At 54.3% G+C, this 19188-nt stretch overlaps 1 protein-coding gene across 1 annotated transcript; it reads right to left on the bottom strand.

The window, feature by feature from the left end:
* Nucleotides 1–3301: 3301 nt before the first annotated feature.
* Nucleotides 3302–3952, bottom strand: LOC135893121 (zinc finger protein 581-like). The gene has a single exon (XM_065420907.1). The coding sequence runs from the start codon at nt 3950–3952 to the stop codon at nt 3302–3304; it is 651 nt and encodes a 216-aa protein (XP_065276979.1).
* Nucleotides 3953–19188: the final 15236 nt, after the last annotated feature.

Genomic DNA, 19188 nt, shown 5'->3' with positions numbered 1-19188 from the left:
CTCCCAGAGCCAGGGAGAGAACCCAGGAATCCTGGCTCCCAGCCCCCCTGCTCTAACCACTAGCCCCCACTCCCCTCCCAGAGCCTGAGAGAGAACCCAGGAGTCCTGGCTCCCAGCCCCCCTCGCCCCCCCCCCCCGTTCTAAGCCACCAGACCTTAGGGGGGGTCTATGGGAGAACTGACATCCAAACCCAGTTCACCTTTAAGGCCGCCAATGAGCCAGGCCAATGGCCCCCTCGAGTGGCTGGCGCACACACAGGGTGTGTCTACACAGCACACACAGCCTGGCTCTGACTCACATTTGAGCTGAAGCCCTCACACAAATCAGCCCGACTCGGATCAGCCCACACTCGGGACCTGGCTCCCAGGGCCCCGCTAGGGGGGTGGGGCAGAGCCCGCATTCTGCTGAGCCACCGAGCCAAACCCTCTTTCTGCAGTGCGGACGCAGCTGTAAACCCAGGTTTCCAATTCAGTGTGGACGCACAGACACGGGCTTGGCCACTGCGAGTCCCAAAGACTTGGGTACACAGTGCAGTGTAGACGTACCTTAATTGGCCCAGACATATGAGGGTCTGGGCCAGACATCCTACCAGGTAACAAAACCCATCATTTCTGGCAGGACATTTTGAAAACCTGTCTTCTTTTTATCAAAATCCCCTGCTAAATTTTTTGAGGGAGCTGCCCCAAAAAAACAACCAACCAACCAACACACACCTGAAAAAATGGCAGTCTTTGAAAACCATTTTTGATGCAAATGACCAGATCTTGGTTAAAACAAATTCTGGTGCAAAAATTCTGGTTGTCAAAATGTTTGGGTCTTGAAAACCGACTGGGTAAACAATTTAGTTGGTTTGTTTCTGGTCATAAGTTTCACCTTTCGAATATTTTTGTTGCTTGGTGAAAGTTTTGGGGGTTTTGTTTAAGAAAACGGTTGGTTAAAACATGTCGGTTTTTCAGCAAAAGTTTTCTTGCTGTTGGGAAAACATTTTTAGTAAAATGATAGTAAAAAAAATTTCAGGGTTGGAAAAAAATGGATTAAAAATTGGGAAAAATGTGTGTTTCTGCTAAAAATAATTGCAACTATTTTTTATTTGAATAATGTGATTCGCAGTGAAAATTTTTAGTTTCAAAAACTGTTTTTTTTCCAAAACTATGTTCAGTTTAGAAAATGTATTTTTTGATAACAAGTTTTGGGATTTTAAACACGATTTTCAGTTGAAACAAACTGGGGTTTCAAAATGCATCTTCAGTCAAATAAATTGGTTTTTAAACCACATTCTCCGTCCATTTCTTTTGCTTTTGGTACGAACATTGGATTCTCAAAACCCCCAAACTTTTAATGAAAAACTGAAGATTTTCACCCCCGAAATGTCAGTTTTCTTGGTCCAAACACCTGGTAAAAAAAAGGGTTTTGCTGGAAAATAACTGTGGTGAGAAATGCATGGTAAATAGCCACTTGGGACCCAAAGCCGTATCTTGCCTGATGTAATTTTTGGTACCAAATCAGCCCCCTAGCTTCCCTCCAGCAATGAACTGGACTCTGTCACACCTGCAGCCCCTGCCCTGCTGGAAATCAAACCCCAGGCCCGACACTTCATTCCACACACACAAAAACAACCAAAAAAAAGTGTTTTAATTAATAATAATAATTAAAAAACCAAGATAACGAAGATTCCACCGTAAATCGGAGCTGTGGAGAGGGAGCAGCTGGCCAGGCCGGGCACCTTGGAGTGATCTGGGCTTGAGGGCCTGTGGGTCCAGTTCTGTCGTTGGATTTCCTTCTCCGGGGCGATTGGGAGGTGGGGAGTCCTTGGGGGGGCGTCCCGCTCCCCTGCCTCCACCTGCAGCCATTTGGGGGCGCCAGACCGAAAAACGCCATGTGCAGATTGGTCCCAGTGCATGGTGGGCCTTCCGTGATGGCCCCCAGCCGTTGGTCACTGTTTGAGGCAGGATACCGGGGTAGATGGGCCTCTGGGACTGATCCGGGGGCAGGGAGGGGGTGGGATACCAGGTTAGATAGGCCAGTGGGGTTGCTCCAGGGAGCAGGAGAGGGCCAGATACTGGGTAGATGGGCCATCAGGAGCAATATGAGCCTATTTCTAGGGAATGTAGAGTCACCACGACCCTCTATGGGGGTGGCCAGGACAACCCCCCTCCTCCCCCCAACCACTGGCTGTAGGACTGAGCTATCTGTCCCTAGAGGGAACAGGCCCCGTACCACATTCCCTGCTCCTCTGAGCCAGCCAGTCCATGCCCTGGGGCCAGATGGGAGATGGTGCCCCTTAGAGGGGACAGGCCCCATGTCCCATTCCCTGCCCCCTGAGCCAGCCAGTTCATGCCCTGGGGCCAGATGGGAGCCAGCGCCCCCTAGAGGGGACAGGCCCCATGTCCCATTCCCTGCCCCCTGAGCCAGCCAGTCCCTGCCCTGGGGCCAGGGGAGAGTTGGTGCCCCCTAGAGGGGAAAGGCCCTGGGCCCCATTTCCTGCCCCCCTGAGCCAGCCAGTCCCCACCCTGGGGGCGGATGGGAGCCGGCGCCCCCTAGAGGGAAAAGGCCTCATGCCCATTCCCTGCCCCCTAGTGAATTACCACCGATAAGCCCAGTATTTACCCGAGTGCTCCAGGACCCACATGGGCTTGGATTGACCCGATCCAGGCTGCCCTGCCCTATCTGCGAGGGGCAGCCTGTCATGGGGCGCCATGGGGGGCATCTGTGAGGAGGCCAATGCCTTGGGCTAGGGCACGGGGGGCTGCCCACAGGGATACAGGGCACGCCCCCCTCCCCTAGACAGGGTGTGGGGGTACAGTAGAGACCACCATGCCCCCAGAGTCAGGGACCCATGTGGGGACAAGGGTTGCTATGTGGCTAAGCCATGGGGAGTTGCCAGTCCGGCTCCGGGGCTCCCCGTGCCCATCAGGGCGGCGCCGGTCCGGCTCCGGGGCTCCCCGTGCCCATCAGGGCATTGGTGGCATCGGTCCGGCTCCGGGGCTCCTCATGCCCGTCAGGGTGGCACCAGTCCAACTCTGGGGCTCCCCGTGCCCGTCAGGGCGTGGGCGGCGTCGGTCCGGCTCTGGGGCTCCCCGTGCCCATCAGGGCGTCGTCGGTCTGGCTCCAGGGCTCTCCGTGCCCATCAGGGTGGCGCCGGTCCGGCTCCGGGGCTCCCCGTGCCCGTCAGGGCGTGGGTGGCGCCGGTCCGGCTCCGGGGCTCCCCGTGCCCGTCAGGGCGTGGGCGGCACTGGTCCGGCTCCGGGGCTCCCTGTGCCCGTCAGGGCGTGGGCCGCGCCGGTCCGGCTTCCCGTGCCCGTCAGGGCGTGGGCGGCTGCTGGCGGTGCTTGCGCCGGATGTGCCGCTGGAGCGTGTTGCGCTCGCCGAAGCGCATGTGGCAGTCCTCGCACTGGAAGGGGCGCTCGCCCGTGTGCACGCGCTGGTGGTGGGCCAGCTCGCCGGCGTCGCGGAAGCTGCGCTGGCAGATGGGGCACTGGTGGGGCTTGCGCCCGGCGTGGGTGTACTTGTGCCGCTCCAGGTGGGACGTGCGCTTGAAGGCCTTGCCGCAGGCCCGGCAGACGTGGGGCTTGTGCTCCGAGTGGGTGATGCTGTGCCGCTGCAGGTAGGAGAGGTACTCGAAGGTGCGGGAGCACACGGGGCAGCAGTACACCTTCCGTAGCCCCGCCCGCTCGCCTGCCGCGCCCGCCTCCTCCACCAGCACCGTGTAGGGCAGCCCCTGGCTGTCGATCAGCAGGTAGCGGCCGTAGCGCGCGGCCTCGCCCTGCTCCGGCTCAGCCTCCCCAGGGCCGGGGGGCCAGGGTGGGGCCCGGGGGGCCCGCGGCCGCCCAGCCTCTTCGTCCTCCTCCAGTTTGAGCCGGCGCCCGGACGGCTCCTCCCGGGCCGGGGGCTGGTGCCGGGGGTCGGCGGTTCCGTCCCTGGGGGGCCGTGGGCCGAAGGGGTGGAGATCCATGGGGCGGGCGGCGCCCCCCGCTGGCGGGACCTGTTCAGAGCGTCTGGAAGGAGAAACGGGGGGGGGGGGGGGGGATGGGAGGGGAACGATCAGGTATGTGTCATAGACCCCGCACCCCGTACAGGAGTCTCCGAGGGCTCGGGGCAGGGGCGAGGATGGGGCCTTTTCCCTCTGGTGGGCGCGGGCTCCCACTCAGCCCCTGGAGGTTTCTGGGTCCCAGCTCAGTTCCCAGTGGGAGAAGTGGCCTCCCACCTCACCCCATGGCCACTCACTGGCCCCTGACCCCCCCTCACTGCCCCAGTGCTCCCGTGCCACCCCCTGCTACCACCCACTGCCCCAACTCACCCCCACTGCTCCCTCCTAGCCCCCTGCCGCCCCTAGCACACCTCCACCCCTGCCATCCTCCACTGCCCCTGGCACCGCCCCCCTGGGGGGTTAATTTACCTTCCCAGGTACCTGTGCCCAGTGTCCCGGCCCCGGGCTCATTGCGGCTCTGGTGCCCACATGGCCGGCCGGGCCAGCGCCGGGCACGGTGCCCTCAGCTCATGGCAGCGCTGGGGCCGGCTCCGAGCCAGGCCCGGGGAGGGATCCAGCTGGGGGGGCGGCACAGGTCCGGTCCAGGCTGGGGGCGGTACCGGTCCAAACCCGGCTGGATTTGGTGGTACCGGTCCGGTCCAGACTGAGGGGGGGCGGAACCGATCCGGTCCAGGCTGGGGGGGCGATACAGGTCCGGTCCAGGCTGGGGGGGGCGGCACCGGTCCGATCCGGTCCAGGCGGGGGGGGCGGCACCGGTCCAGGCTCTACGCGCCCGGCGCCCCCCTGCGCCCCGGGGCCATGTGCCGCCCCCTGCGGGCTCTGGCGCCCTGTGACGGCCCCGGCGTGGGGGGGTCGGGGGGGTCCCGTCTGTCTCTGTCCGTCCGTCCCTCCACCCGCAGCAGGAGCCGGTGTCGCTGCAAAAGCCGACCGGGTGGAAACGCCGCGCTCCAATCCGGCCCCGGACGCCTGGGTTCCGAGCGAGACGGGGGGCGGCAGATACCCCCCTCCCCCCACCTCAGCCCCCGAGGGAAAACCCAGCCACAGACCGACCTGGGGGGATGTCTGACCCCAGGCAACTCCTCGCACGCCGCCTGTGTCCGGCTGTCTGCATACACCGCCCAGAGCCAGGGGGAGAACCCAGGCGTCCTGGCTCCCAGTCCCCTCTAACCACTAGACCCCACTCCCCTCCCAGAGCCGGGGGAGAACCCAGGCGTCCTGGCTCCTAGCCCCCTCTAACTACTAGACCCCCACTCCCCTCCCAGAGCCAGGGGGAGAACCCAGGCGTCCTGGCTCCCAGCCCCCTCTAACCACTAGACCCCACTCTCCTCCCAGAGCCAGAGGGAGAACCCAGGCGTCCTGGCTCCCTGCCCCCCCGCTCTAACCACTAATTGAATGAATCGAAATTATCCCTATTTCCCCACTTTTCTCTTTAGGGTATTTTCTCACTTCCCCACACTGCTGGGAGGTGGGGGGCTGTGGACAGCAGCTGCCCAGTGGGACCTGTGCTGAGTGCTCTCCAATTCACCTCACTAGTTAGGGCAGGGGTTCTCAAACTGGGGGTCGGGACCCCTCAGGGGGTTCCGAGGTTATTACATGGGAGTCGCGAGCTGTCAGCCTCCCCCCCAAACCCCGCTTTGCCTCCATGTGAAAGGGGTCACCAGGACAGAAGTTTGAGAACCACTGAGTTAGGGTGTCTGTCAGAGCAGAACAGTGAGCTGGATCGGGGCCAGCGCCCCCTAGAGGGGAGAGGCCACGTGCCCCATTCCCTCACCGCCCCAAGCCAGCCAGTCCCTGCCCTGGTTTTTCTGGGCCAATCTCCCCTTTGTGTGGTTGGTTGCTCAGAAGGGTTTTTGTGGAGAGATTGGTCTGTACACACACACAGAGCAGGGCCCAGCCCCTCCAGCAGGGGGAGACACACACACACACACACACACACACACACACACACTCTCTCTCTCTCTCCAGGGCTCAGCCCCTCCATGTTGGACTAGTTTGCTCTTGTAACTTTAATATTGTTTCTTGTAGAAGCCACCAGCTCCCCTTTCCCCCTAGAATCGCATCCCCGGGGACCCCGGGCTCGTCCCCGTCCGGCAGCTTTATTGTGCTGCTTTCGCTCTTTGCCTTTCACCGGATCATTTTGCGATCACTTTCCCCCCACGTGGCTGTCCACCACCCGGCTCTCAGCCAGATCCTCCCTGCGTGTCAGACTTGAAAACACCCCCCACCCCACTTCCGTCCTCCACCTTGGGAAACAAAGGAATTGTCCCCAATGCCATCCAAGAACTCAGACGCTCCGCCTTGTCTTCTGGAGGGTTCAAAGTCCCTGATTCCCATCAGGTCCAGTGCTTTGGATACATCTGTTATTGGCTCTAAAAATGTCTCGTCTGCCTCCTCATTTGGTGGCCTGTAGCTAGACATGGGAGGATTGATCAGCAAACTTCGGTAGACGTCAATTTCCTTGTCAATTTCCCCACACATGCCTGGGCCCATGAAGAACTACCTCCATGGCTATTCATTGCAGTTTCCAGCTAGGCCTAGTCAGCACCGCGCTGCTGGAGGACTTGGTCGGGTTTGATAAGTCGCTGCGTATATTTCGATGTGTGCTGGTGACAAATGGCGCTATAAAGCATTCACGTTTTGAATCTCAGCATCTGCCGTCGTTAAATCATTAACCCTCCCCGTTGTCTGACTGCCCCCCATAATTTCCCACAACGGTTAAGATGTAAATAGATAAAAACGGGGGGAGGGGGGGAGAAGAAATGTTGATGCAATCTGCTGACATTATAACTAAATAGAGCAGAGCCCTACCATGACATTGGCCCTGGTTTCCACTTCCTCGTTTTATCTTCACCCAGAGAGAATTTCGGCATCTCTGCCCCTCTCCAATCTTCAGATCTCAGAGCAAGTGTACACGTTCTTGAGATACAGTTCAGCATTTCCCCCCTTCTTGCACTGCCTGACCTTCCTTGACCAGCTGTACCCCTCGATCCCGCTATTTCAGCCGGCTGCTCTCACCCACACGTCTCTGCAATGCCGGCTGAGTCAAGGAGGGTCAGAGAAAAGTCCTGGGAATGATTAAAGGATGAGAAAACCGGTTGGAGAGTGACAGACTCCAGGAGCTCAGTCAAAGAGACGGTTCAGGGCTGCCTTGATCCCTGGCTAGAAGCACCTACAAAAGGAACAAATATTTAACAACCTAGCAGACAAAGGTCGAACCCGATCCGATGGCTGGAAGTTGAAGAGATCTGCTCTCGGCGTTATTGTGCGGCAGGTCTCCGGCCCAGGTTCGACACGAGGTCAGACATGAGCAAACTGCTCCCTTCTAGCCTGGGAAGTTGTGACTCTCGGCAGGGCCGGTGCTACCATTAAGGCAAACTAGGCGGTTGCCTAGGTCGCCAAGATTTGGGGGCGCCAAAAAGCGGTGCCCCCAATTTTTTTTTACAGCGTTCCTACGCCCCCTCCCCAAGCGCGCGGTCGCCGCTCCACTTCTCCCGCCTCCCAGGCTTGCAGCGCCAATCAGCTGATTGGCGCCGCAAGCCTGGGAGGGGAGGAGAATTAGAGCGGGGAAAGCATGCTCGGGGAGGAGGCGGAGCAGAGGTGAGCTGGAGTGGGGAGCTGCCGCATGGCTCCCCGGGGGGGGGGAACTGCCACAGGGGGTGCGCCTCAGGGCGGGGGGGGGGAGCTGCCGTGGGGGGGGCGCCTCAGGGCGGAGGGGGGTGGGGAGCTGCTGCAGGGCTGGGGGGGGGGGCGGCGCGCAACTTCCTTGCACCGGCCCTGACTCTCGGCTCTGCAAGAGGCTGGATTTGATGTTTGAGTCTTGGCTCTGTACATCCCCTAGAGCCGGGCAAAGGCCCGACGTCCGGGCTCGCTGTCAGGTCTGAAAACCTGCGGGGTGAAGCAGTCACCCTGGGTCAGTCCATATTCTTTATGAAAATAGGCTTATGATATAAATATGCCATAACTGAGATGTACTTTATGCCAGATGGCGCAGGCGAGAGATCATTGGAAAGGTGACGATTTACTGAATGCGATTCTTCTCTCTGTACGCCTGGATCCTGTCTGTATCTGAAGTTAGGAAGATTGACTCTGCATCTAGGGTGACCAGATGTCCCGATTTTATAGGGACGGTCCCGATTTTTTGATCCTTTTTTTATATATGCTCCTATTACCCCCCCACCCCGTCCCGTTTTTTCACATTTGCTGTCTGGTCACCCTATCTGCATCTGTATTTCAGCTCGGTTCTGTAAAAGAGCTGTGGGTCAGCCTGTGAAGAATGGCTACAGGTAGGGTGACCAGATGTCCCGATTTTATAGGGACAGTCCCGATTTTTGGGTCTTTTTCTTCTATAGGCTCCTATTACCCCCCACCCCACCCGTCCCAATTTTTCACACTTGCTGTCTGGTCACCCTAGCTACAAGGGCCCTACAGAGTCAGGTGGTCTTGTCACCTGATACTAAAACACTACCTGGGATTTCTCGTCACTTTCCACTGTAAGGGAAGGGGAGTCAAACTAGGGAACAGAGGACTCCGGCCTTATTAGGGTGACCAGATGTCCCGATTTTATAGGGACAGTCCCAATATTTGAGGCTTTGTCTTCTATGGGTGCCTATTACCCCCTACTCCCTGTCCAGATTTTTCACACTTGCTCTCTGGTCACCCTAGGCCTTATGCAAATCCGAGTTAAGGGTGGGGAGTGAGTTCTCTGTTCTCCCCGGCTACCCCACCCAAGGTGACTGCTGGAAACAACTAAGACTGAACAGGGGGAAGAACGGGGCCCAGGCTGGAAGGGCGTCTGGCCGGTGAAGATTATTAGAAGCACATTTAGGGTGAGAACTTACGTGTAACCAGTTTCTTTAGTGTATTAAGCTTAGTTTCCATGATCTGCTTTATTTTCTTAGTAATCTGCCTTGTTCTGTCTGCTGCCTCCTTAACTACTTACAATACCCCCGGCAGAGTTCACCCATTTAGTTCTGGTTTACAATAGAACCCAGTTTGTGTGATTTCTAACGGGGGGGAAGGAGTTGTGCAGACCCTCCTCCACATCAAGGGAAGAGGCGAATTTCATATAATTTGGGGTTTGTACTCCAAGGGGGGGTGGACATCTGGGTGCAGGGCCATCCCTAGACATTTTGGTGCCCTACGCAGCCCCCCCATGGGGGGGCGTCCCCAGGCCTCCACGGGGGGGCAGCTTTCCTGGGTGGCTCAGCCGGCCGGGGGATTGGGCTGGCCGCTGGAGCAGCGCGCAGCTGCATTTGGTGCCCCAAATTTCCTGGTGCCCTACGCAGCTGCGTACTTTGTATGTGGGTAAGGACGGCCCTGTCTGGGTGCTGTGGCAAGCCCCTCAAGCTGAGCCTTCCCAGAGCGGATCTCTGTCTCTCTGTGCGGCTGGGTGTGGCCCTGCCCGTGTGCTTGGCTGGAAAAGGTTGGGGTTAGGGTTAGGGTTAGGGTTAGGGTTAGGAGCCTAGCCCAGCAAGACCAGGTCAAGGGGACCCAGAATGGTGGAATAGTCTGACTCAGTGATGTCCCAGCTCCCCAGGTGACCTCCCAGGGGGGTCTGTCAAGGCCGATTCCCCACTCTGGCACTCCGAGCGCAGGAAGTGGGGCCCCCCATGGATTTTAAAAATGAACACTGGCCACTCCAGGCTTGTATTAAACTCCCAAGGTGACAGCTTCTCTCTGACCTTGGCTGGGGAGATGCTGCCACCACCCAAGTGCAGAACCCCTTTGAGAGCCCAGGAAGTGCACTTGGGAATTCCTTCCTGTGGGGCAACCCTCAAGCCCTTTCACCCACCCTCCGGGGACGAGCTGAGAAAGGAAACAACAAAAAAAGAAATCAGCTGTTGCCACCAGCTATCTAAACAACATGCGCACAAACCTCTGAAGACACAAAAAACCAATTCTGTTCTTAAAAAAGGTAAATTTTATTTTTTTAAAAAGGAAGAAAATACATCTGGGAACTGAGGCTACTGCTAGATTTTAAAAGAGCAACTCCAAGCATTAAGCACCCAGAATAGCTTCCTTGAGGTCCAGCTTAAAGGTTACAAGCAAAACAAAAGCACCTGGGGTTAGCCCAGAGGAATCCACAAGCCAGAAAGAAATAAAAGGAATAAACCTAATTGCGTCTTCCTAGACATTTCCTGATCTACGTACATATCTGGGGTTTTAGATAAGTAGTTTCTAGGTATGATACTGATGATTTTTCATACCTGGCCCAAGCTTCTTACAGCATCGCTCTGCCCTGTCCGCCTCTCCCTGGAAAACAACCACAGACAGACAAAAGGGGAGTCTCTTCTCAATTTTAAAATGTTCTAGCCTCCCATTGGCTCTTTTGGCCAGGTGCCCACTCCCTTCCTGTTACCTATGCATCGCAGTGAGACTTTTTAACCCTTTACAGGTAAAGCAAGTAGAGAACAGCTACTAAGAGGAATTTTATAGCTAATTGGCTGGCTGGGTGTCCATCAAAGGGAGCTACCCCCCCCCCTTCATTTATCACAGGGTCCAACCCGTTACACCCCCCAAATGCATTGTTTTTCCAATTGTCTGACAGAAAGGTCGGGGAGGGGGGGGGATTCATTTGGGGACCAATGAAATGTTGTGATTTTTTTTTTTGAGCTTAAAGGGAGGGATTTTTCTTTTTAATTGGATTTTTAAGTAACATTTTTACATCAAAACGTTTCGACTTTTTTGGGAGTTTTCTGAGGTTTTTCCGACAGGACCCGTTCGTCAAAACCGACGCGACTTCGCTCGGAGTTTGGGGTGCCCCACCTCAGGATTTTTCACACACAAACAAACCTCTGATTCCCTCCTTTTATTGGCTTGGAGAATGGAGAGAGACCTGGATTGAAACCAAGTTTTTTTTAATTTCAGAATTGTTATCTATTAGGTGTATTACGTTAGTGCCCAGAAGCCCCAGTGATGGCCCAGCACCCCATTGGGCTAGGCACTGTATGTTATTTATTAGTTTTACTACAGTATTTATTCATTTACCAAGGAGAGCCCCACAGGCCTGTTTCCCTGAACACAACAGACCCAATCAGCACCAGGCACTTTTCTTACTCAGCAAGCCACGCCTGCTTCCAGCCTGTCCCGTGTCCCAAGCAGCAATGTCTCTGTGCCTCCCCCAAGGGCTACCCTCTCCCTCTGTCAGCTGTCTCTCTGTGTCTGTCACACAGAAGACACCCTCTGCAGCAAGCAACCAGTTGTCCACCTCCTGCAACCTGTCCCAGGACATCCCTTCAGCCCATACACTCTAGTTCTGCTTAGCTTTGCCATGCAACCTAGTGCCTTGGGCAGGGGCTTCTGATTATCCACAGTTATCACTACACAAAGGGGTGTTTAATTGCTCCTTCTCTTTAGCGTGGGACGGCCATTAGCTTTCCCCAGGTCTGGAATTGTCTATAGATTCAAGGATTCATAGGTTCTAAGGCCAGGAGGAACCATTGTGATCATCTAGCCTGACACGCAATATAACACAGACCAGAGAACTGCCCCGAAATAATTCCTAGAGCAGGTCTTGGAGAAAACCGACCCGTCTTGGATTTAAAATGGCCAGTGATGGAGAATCCACCGGAGCCCTAGGGAACCAGTGCCAATGGTTCATTACTCTCACCGTTAAACATTCACACCTGAGTGAAGACCTGAGGGAGGGTGGCCATGAGCCTCCCGCAGCAGTTCTCTGTAGTATCGCAGCGCAAGGTCCCCCAGCTGCGGCCCAGGACCCCCATTGTGCCAGGTGCTGGACAGACAGAACAAAGGCCTGGTCTACACTACACCTTTAATTCGGATTTAGTGGCTTTAATTCGAATTAACTCTGGAACCGTCCACACAACGAAGCCATTTAATTCGAATTAAAGGGCCCTTTAATTCGATTTCTGTACTCCACCCCGACGAGCGGAGTAGCGCCAAAATCGAATTTGTCAATTCGAATTAGCGTTAGTGTGGCCGCAATTCGATGTTATTGGCCTCCAGGAGCTATCCCACAGTGCACCATTGTGACCGCTCTGGCCAGCAATCTGAACTCGCATGCACTGGCCAGGTGGACAGGAAAAGCCCCGGGAACATTTGAATTTCATTTCCTGTTTGCACAGCGTGGAGAGCACAGGTGACCACAGAGAGCTCATCAGCACAGGTAACCATGCAGGCTGATAATCGAAAAAGAGCACCAGCATGGACCGTACAGGAGGTACTGGATTTGATCTCTATATGGGGAGAGGATTCAGTGCTAGCTGAACTGCGTTCGAAAAGACGAAATGCCAAAACTTATGAAAAAATTTCCAAGGGCATGATGGAGAGAGGCCACAATAGGGACACAGATCAGTGCCGCGTGAAAGTCAAGGAGCTCAGACAAGCCTATCAAAAAGCAAAGGAGGCAAACGGTCGCTCCGGGTCAGAGCCGCGGACATGCCGCTTCTACGCTGAGCTAAATGCATTTCTAGGGGGGGCCGCCACCACTACCCCACCTCTGACTGTGGATTCCGAGCTGGGGATAATCTCATCAGGGACACCTGATGATTCCGCGGAAGGGGAAGAGGAGGAGGAGGAGGACGAGCTGGCAGAGAGCACCCAGCTCTCCGTTCTCCCCAACAGCCAGGAACTGTTTCTCACCCTGACTGAAGTACCCTCCCAAGCCTCCCAAGCCAGCACCCAAGACCATGACCCCATGGAAGGGACCTCAGGTGAGTTTACCTTTTAAAATATAAAACATGGTTTAAAAGCAAGCATTTTTAATGATTAATTTGCCCTGAGCACTTGGGATGCATTCGCAGCCAGTACAGCTACTGGAAAAGTCTGTTAACATGTCTGGGGATGGAGCGGAAATCCTCCAGGGACATCTCCATGAAGCTCTCCTGGAGGTACTCCAAAAGCCTTGCCACAAGGTTTCTGGGCAGTGCAGCCTTATTCCGTCCTCCATGGTAGGACACTTGACCACGCCATGCTAGTAGCAAGTAATCTGGTATCATTGCCTGACAGAGCCTGGCAGCGTATGGTCCCGGTGTTTGCTGGCATTCAAGCAACATCCGTTCTTTATCTTGCTGTGTAATCCTCAGGAGAGTGATATCGCTTAGGGTAACCTGGTTGAAATAAGGGAATTTAATTAAGGGGACTGAGGTGGCCGTTCCTACTGGGCTGTTTGCCTGTGGCTGAAAAGAAATCCTTCCCTGCATTTAGCCAAGTGCAAGGGGGGGGGGAGGATTGGCCCAGAGCTTTTCGCGTTTTGCTAGCAGGGATCTTCCCTGATACCAGCCAGGCGGTGGGGGGAGGGATAAAGCACTCATCCCAGAGAATTCATGGCGGGTGGGGGGGGGGGTGTTAGTTTGGTTCCTGCAGGGATGTTCCCTGATACCAGCCACGCGGTGGGGGGAGGGATAAAGCACTCATCCCAGAGAATTCATGGCGGGGGGGGGGGGGGGTTAGTTTGGTTCCTGCAGGGATCTTCCCTGATACCAGCCACGCGGTGGGGGGAGGGATAAAGCACTCATCCCAGAGAATTCATGGCGGGTGGGGGGGGGGTGTTAGTTTGGTTCCTGCAGGGATGTTCCCTGATACCAGCCACGCGGTGGGGGGAGGGATAAAGCACTCATCCCAGAGAATTCATGGCGGGTGGGGGGGGGGGTGTTAGTTTGGTTCCTGCAGGGATCTTCCCTGATACCAGCCAGGCGGTGGGGGGAGGGATAAAGCACTCATCCCAGAGAATTGGATGGGGGGGGGGGTGTTAACCTTCAGCAGCAGAAAACAAGCTAACAGGAAAACTGCAGCACAACGGGCTTTGCTTGGTATGTGGGAAAGCAGGGCGCAGAAGCCTAAAGACAGTGGCTTACCATGGCAGCATGCAAGGTGAATTCTGTTGCCCCGACCTGCGTCTGTGATCTCTAGCAGCAAAGCCACAGGCACTCAATATTAAGAGGCAAAATGCGACCTTGCACAGAAATCACATGTGCTATGTAATGTGAATAGTATACACCGTGAAAGAGTATAAGCATTGTTCTGAAAAATGTATCTTTTAAAAAAATTCTCTCCTTTTTTCACTCCCTCCAGCAGGTGCAAATGTTTCAAGCCTCCCTCCTCCTTCCCGAAGGCTATCCCAGATAAGGCGTCGTAAAAAAAAAACGAGAGAAGAGATGTTTTCCGAAATCATGCAATCCACCAGGAATGAAAGAGCTCATCTGAATGAGTGGAAGGAGACGGTTTGCAAGTATAGGAAAGAAGCCAGTGACCGTGAGGACAGGAGGGACCAACGTGAGGACATGAGGGACCAACGTGAGGACATGAGGGACCAACGTGAGGACAGAAGGGACCAACGTGAGGAGAGGAGAGACGCTCGAGATGAGAGGTGGCGGCAGGAAGATCAGAGGAGTCGGGAAGCAACGCTGGGGCTGCTGCGTGAGCAAACAGACATGCTCCGGCGTCTGGTGGAGCTTCAGGAACGGCTGCTGGAGAACCGAGTGCCGCTACAGCCCCTGTATAACCCCCCTACCTCCTCACCATGTTCCATAGCCTCCACACCCAGACGTGTAAGAACACGGGGGGGGAGGCTCCATACACCCTCCCATTCCACCCCAGTGGACAGCCCAAGCAAAAGGCTGCCATTTTTTTAACCTTTTTTTACTGGGCTTTTCCTTCCCGCTGATCCTCCTCCCAAACCCCACTCAGGTTCTGTGCCGCTACAGCCCCTGTATAACCCCCCTACCTCCTCACCATTTTCCATAGCCTCCCCACCCAGATGTGTAAGAACACGGGGGGGGAGGCTCCGTACACCCTCCCATTCCACCCCAGTGGACAGCCCAAGCAAAAGGCTGCCATTTTCTTAACCTTTTTTTACTGGGCTTTTCCTTCCCGCTGATCCTCCTCCCAAACCCCACTCAGGTTCTCTCCCTCTTTTTATAATCAATTCATAAAGAATAAATGATTTTTAAACAATGGTGACTTTATTTCCTTTGAAAGCAAGCTGGGGGAAGGGGGAGGGTGGGTTCCTTACAGAGAATGAGTCAATAAAGGGGGCGGGTTTTCAGGAAGGATAAACAAACATAAATTTCACACTGTAGCCTGGCCAGTCATGAAACTGGTTTTCAAAGCTTCCCTAATGCGCAGCGCTTCATCGTGTGCTCTTCTAATCGCCCTGGTGTCTGGCTGCGAGTAATCAGCAGCCAGGCGATTTGCCTCAGCCTCCCACCCTGCCATAAAGGTCTCCCCCTTGCTCTCACAGAGATTGTGAAGCACACAGCAAGCAGTAATAACAATGGGGATATTGGTTTGGCTGAGGTCTGAGCGAGTCAATAAGGATCGCCAGCGACCTTTTAAACGGCCAAATGCACATTCTACCACCATTCTGCACTTGCTCAGCCTGTAGTTGAACAACTCCTGACTCCTGTCCAGGCTGCCTGTGTATGGCTTCATGAGCCATGGCATTAAGGGGTAGGCTGGGTCCCCAAGAATAACAATTGGCATTTCAACATCCCCCACGGTTATTTTCTGGTCCGGAAAGTAAGTCCCTTGCTGCAGCCGTTTAAACAGATTGGTGTTCCTGAAGACGCGAGCGTCATGAACCCTTCCCGGCCAGCCCACATGGATGTTGGTGAAACGTCCCTTGTGATCCACAAGTGCTTGCAGCACCATTGAGAAGTACCCCTTGCGGTTTATGTACTGGGTACCCTGGTGCTCCGGTGCCAAGATAGGAATATGGGTTCCATCTATTGCCCCACCACAGTTAGGGAATCCCATTGCAGCAAAGCCATCCACTATGACCTGCACATTTCCCAGAGTCACTACCTTTCGTAGCAGCACCTCCGTGATTGCTTTGGCTACTTGCATCACAGCAGCCCCCACAGTAGATTTGCCCACTCCAAATTGATTCCCGACTGACCGGTAGCTGTCTGGCGTTGCAAGCTTCCACAGGGCTATCGCCACTCGCTTCTCAACTGTGAGGGCTGCTCTCATCTTGGTATTCTGGCGCTTCAGGGCAGGGGAAAGCAAGTCACAAAGTTCCATGAAAGTGCCCTTACGCATGCGAAAGTTTCTCAGCCACTGGGAATCGTCCCACACCTGCAACACTATGCGGTCCCACCAGTCTGTGCTTGTTTCCCGGGCCCAGAATCGGCGTTCAAAGCCTATAACCTGGCCCATTAACATCATAATCTCCAAAGCACCGGGGCCCGCGGTCTCAGAGAATTCTGTGTCCGTGTCCATGTCCTCATCACGCTGGTCGCTGCGCTGCAATCGCCGCCTCCTCCTCCTCCTCGCCTCTTTTTTCTGGTCCTGTGTAAGCATAAACTCCACGAGAAAGCGCGAGGTGTTTATAATGTTCAAGACTGCGTTCTGGAGCACAACGGGATCCATGCTTGATGCAGAATGGAGTCTGCAGAGTTCACTCAGGAAAAAAGGCGCGAAATGGTTGTCTGCCGTTGCTTTCAGGGAGGGAGGGGGAGGCTGTACCCAGAACTACCTGCGACAATGTTTTTTGCCCCATCATGCACTGGGGTCTCAACCCAGAATTCCAAGGGGGGTGGAGACTGCGGGAACTATGGGATAGCTATGTAAAAGCTACCCACAATGCAACGCTCTGGAAATCGATGCTACTATGGTAGCTTGGACGCACACCACCGAATTAATGGTGCCTAGTGTGGCCGAATACATTCGAATTTATAAAATCGGTTTCCTAAATTCGAATTATATAAATTCGAATTAATCCTGTAGTGTAGACATACCCAAAGAGACGCTCCCTGCCCTAGATCCCACCATTCTGTGCAGTTTGCCCAGCGCCCAGGGTGTCCTAATGTAGATAAATCTCTGATAATTTTCATATAACTTTACATTGTGCCTCTTCATATGACCTTGTAGTGGGTCTACCCACGTGTGACCTCTGTTTTCATGAAACTTTGTGTCAAAGCCTCATATAGAAACTTTGCATTGAACCTTGGGATAATGTTATAGCCCCTAAGGATAGAATAAGATAGAAGAAAAATGTCTCTTTGCTAGCAGTAGAACAAGATCGTCCCCCCACTCTTAATCAATTGCCCTGTTGAATGAACGTGTGAATGAGTAAAGCCTTGGAAGGCAGCACCTCCAGACAGCTGCAACCCTTGGAGAGGGGATGGAAGCCAGACCCAAGAACAATCAAACTTGTCAAGTGGGCTCACTAAAGAAGAGCAGACATATTGACGGCCTTGGGGCTTAGAAGCGAGCACCTTCTTTTGGAAACACCCTCTTTGCAGCATTGGGACAACACCCAGAAGGAAGCAGCACAAAGGACCAATGGACACAGACACAGATTTTGAATCTGGTACAGATTTGCATGAGAGGGCAGCTGCTATAAATGTGAGGTGTCTTGCAGAGGACCCCGGGTCTCGTCTTGTCAACATGGGAGCATCGATCCGGATCGGCAGAACCCCGGCTCTGCCCCTCCCCCATCTAACTCACCTGGCCAGTGCAGTTAAGGGGAGCAACTCGTTGGTAACAACAACAAGACGGAGTGTGCTTGTGTGTGTGAGTGTGAGTGTAATACCTTCCTTCCCTGAGGAACCAAGGGACACACCCCACCCATGTACTCATTCGCTACACCGATACTGACTTGGACTCGTTTCAGAGTAGCAGCCGTGTTAGTCTGTATCCGCAAAAAGAACAGGAGTACTTGTGGCACCTTAGAGACTAACAAATTTATTAGAGCATAAGCTTTCGTGGGCTACAGCCCACTTCTTCGGATGCATATGACTTGGACTCCTTATACATTCCATGGGTGGCGTACCCAAACCCACTTATCCACTGACACTTGAAAAACTCTTGACCCCAATCTGGGTCTATGCCAGTTATGTGATATGTATGTATCTCTTCACCCTTGCAACCGACACCTGTAATCCCTCATAACTCAATCCTGACCCCAGATGTACAGTACCTTCCCTCTTAACTTGTGTATATTTAATTTTAAACATTCACTTTAATAAAATGTTTATATCATATGCATATGATACAGTGTTAAGTAATACATGTACTACTAATAAATGTGGCATTTTGCCTTATTCCCCCTGAAAAGATCCTGTGCAGTACTTTGAGTCCAACACTAAGGGTCCCAAGATGCACAGTCACTGAGATCAGAGCCCCATCAGGCCGGGTGCTGCCCAGACACAGAGTCACCGAGATCAGGGCCCCATCGCGCCGGGCGCTGCCCAGACACAAACTGAGAGACATTCCCTGCCCCAATCTCTCAGTCTAAACCAGTGGTTGTCAAACTTTTGCACTGGTGACCCCTTTCACCCAGCAAGCCTCTGAGTGCGACCCCCCCTTATAAATTAAAAACACTTTTTTATATATTTAACATCATTATAAATGCTGGAGGCAAAGCGGGGTTTGGGGTGGAGGCTGACAGCTCGTGACCCCCCACGTAATAACCTCGCAACCCCCTGAGGGGTCCTGATTCCCAGTTTGAGAACCCCTGGTCTAAATAGACAGAGGTTGGACTTTCTCCCCTTTTTGCAGATGGGAACGGGTTGGATGGAGATATTCAGTGACTTCCCACTGAATATCTCCCACAGAGCTCCCACAGAGCTCCCAGCGGTCCCACAGGAAGTCTGTGTGTGTCAGAGCTGGGAGTCAAGTTGGGCCCCAGCCTTGGTGAAACACCCCTCAGATAGATAGATAGATAGATAGATGGGGTGGCTGGGGATAGATGGATAGATAGACGGGGTGGATGGGGATAGACAGATAGATAGATAGATAGATGGGGTGGATGGGGATAGATAGATGGGGTGGATGGGGATAGATAGATGGGTGGATGGGGATAGACAGACAGATAGATAGGTAGATAGATAGACGGGGTGGATGGGGATAGATAGATAGATAGACGGGGTGGATGGGGATAGACAGATAGATAGATAGAGGGGGTGTCGGGATAGATAGATAGAGGGGGTGGATGGGGATAGACAGATAGATAGAGGGGGTGTCGGGATAGATAGATAGATAGATAGATAGGGGGTGGCTAGGGATAGATAGATAGATAGAGCTCAGTGGTTTGAGCATTGGCCTGCTAAACCCAGGGTTGTAAGCTCAATCCTTGAGGGGGCCACTTAGGGAGCTGGGGCAAAATCAGTACTTGGTCCGCCTAGTGAAAGCAGGGGCTGGACTTGATGACCTTTCAAGGTCCGTTCTAGGAGATAGGATATCTGCATTAATTTAATAGATAGAGGGGGGTGTAGGGATAGATAGACATTAGT

This window comes from Emys orbicularis, chromosome 21, assembly GCF_028017835.1.
Source record: "Emys orbicularis isolate rEmyOrb1 chromosome 21, rEmyOrb1.hap1, whole genome shotgun sequence".
NCBI lineage: Eukaryota > Metazoa > Chordata > Testudines > Emydidae > Emys > Emys orbicularis.
This window is presented reverse-complemented; position numbering and strand designations above follow the sequence as displayed.

Coding starts and splice junctions, on each gene's coding strand:
- LOC135893121 (XM_065420907.1), bottom strand. CDS start 3,952: ATGGATCTCCACCCCTTCGGCCCACGGCCCCCCAGGGACGGAACCGCC.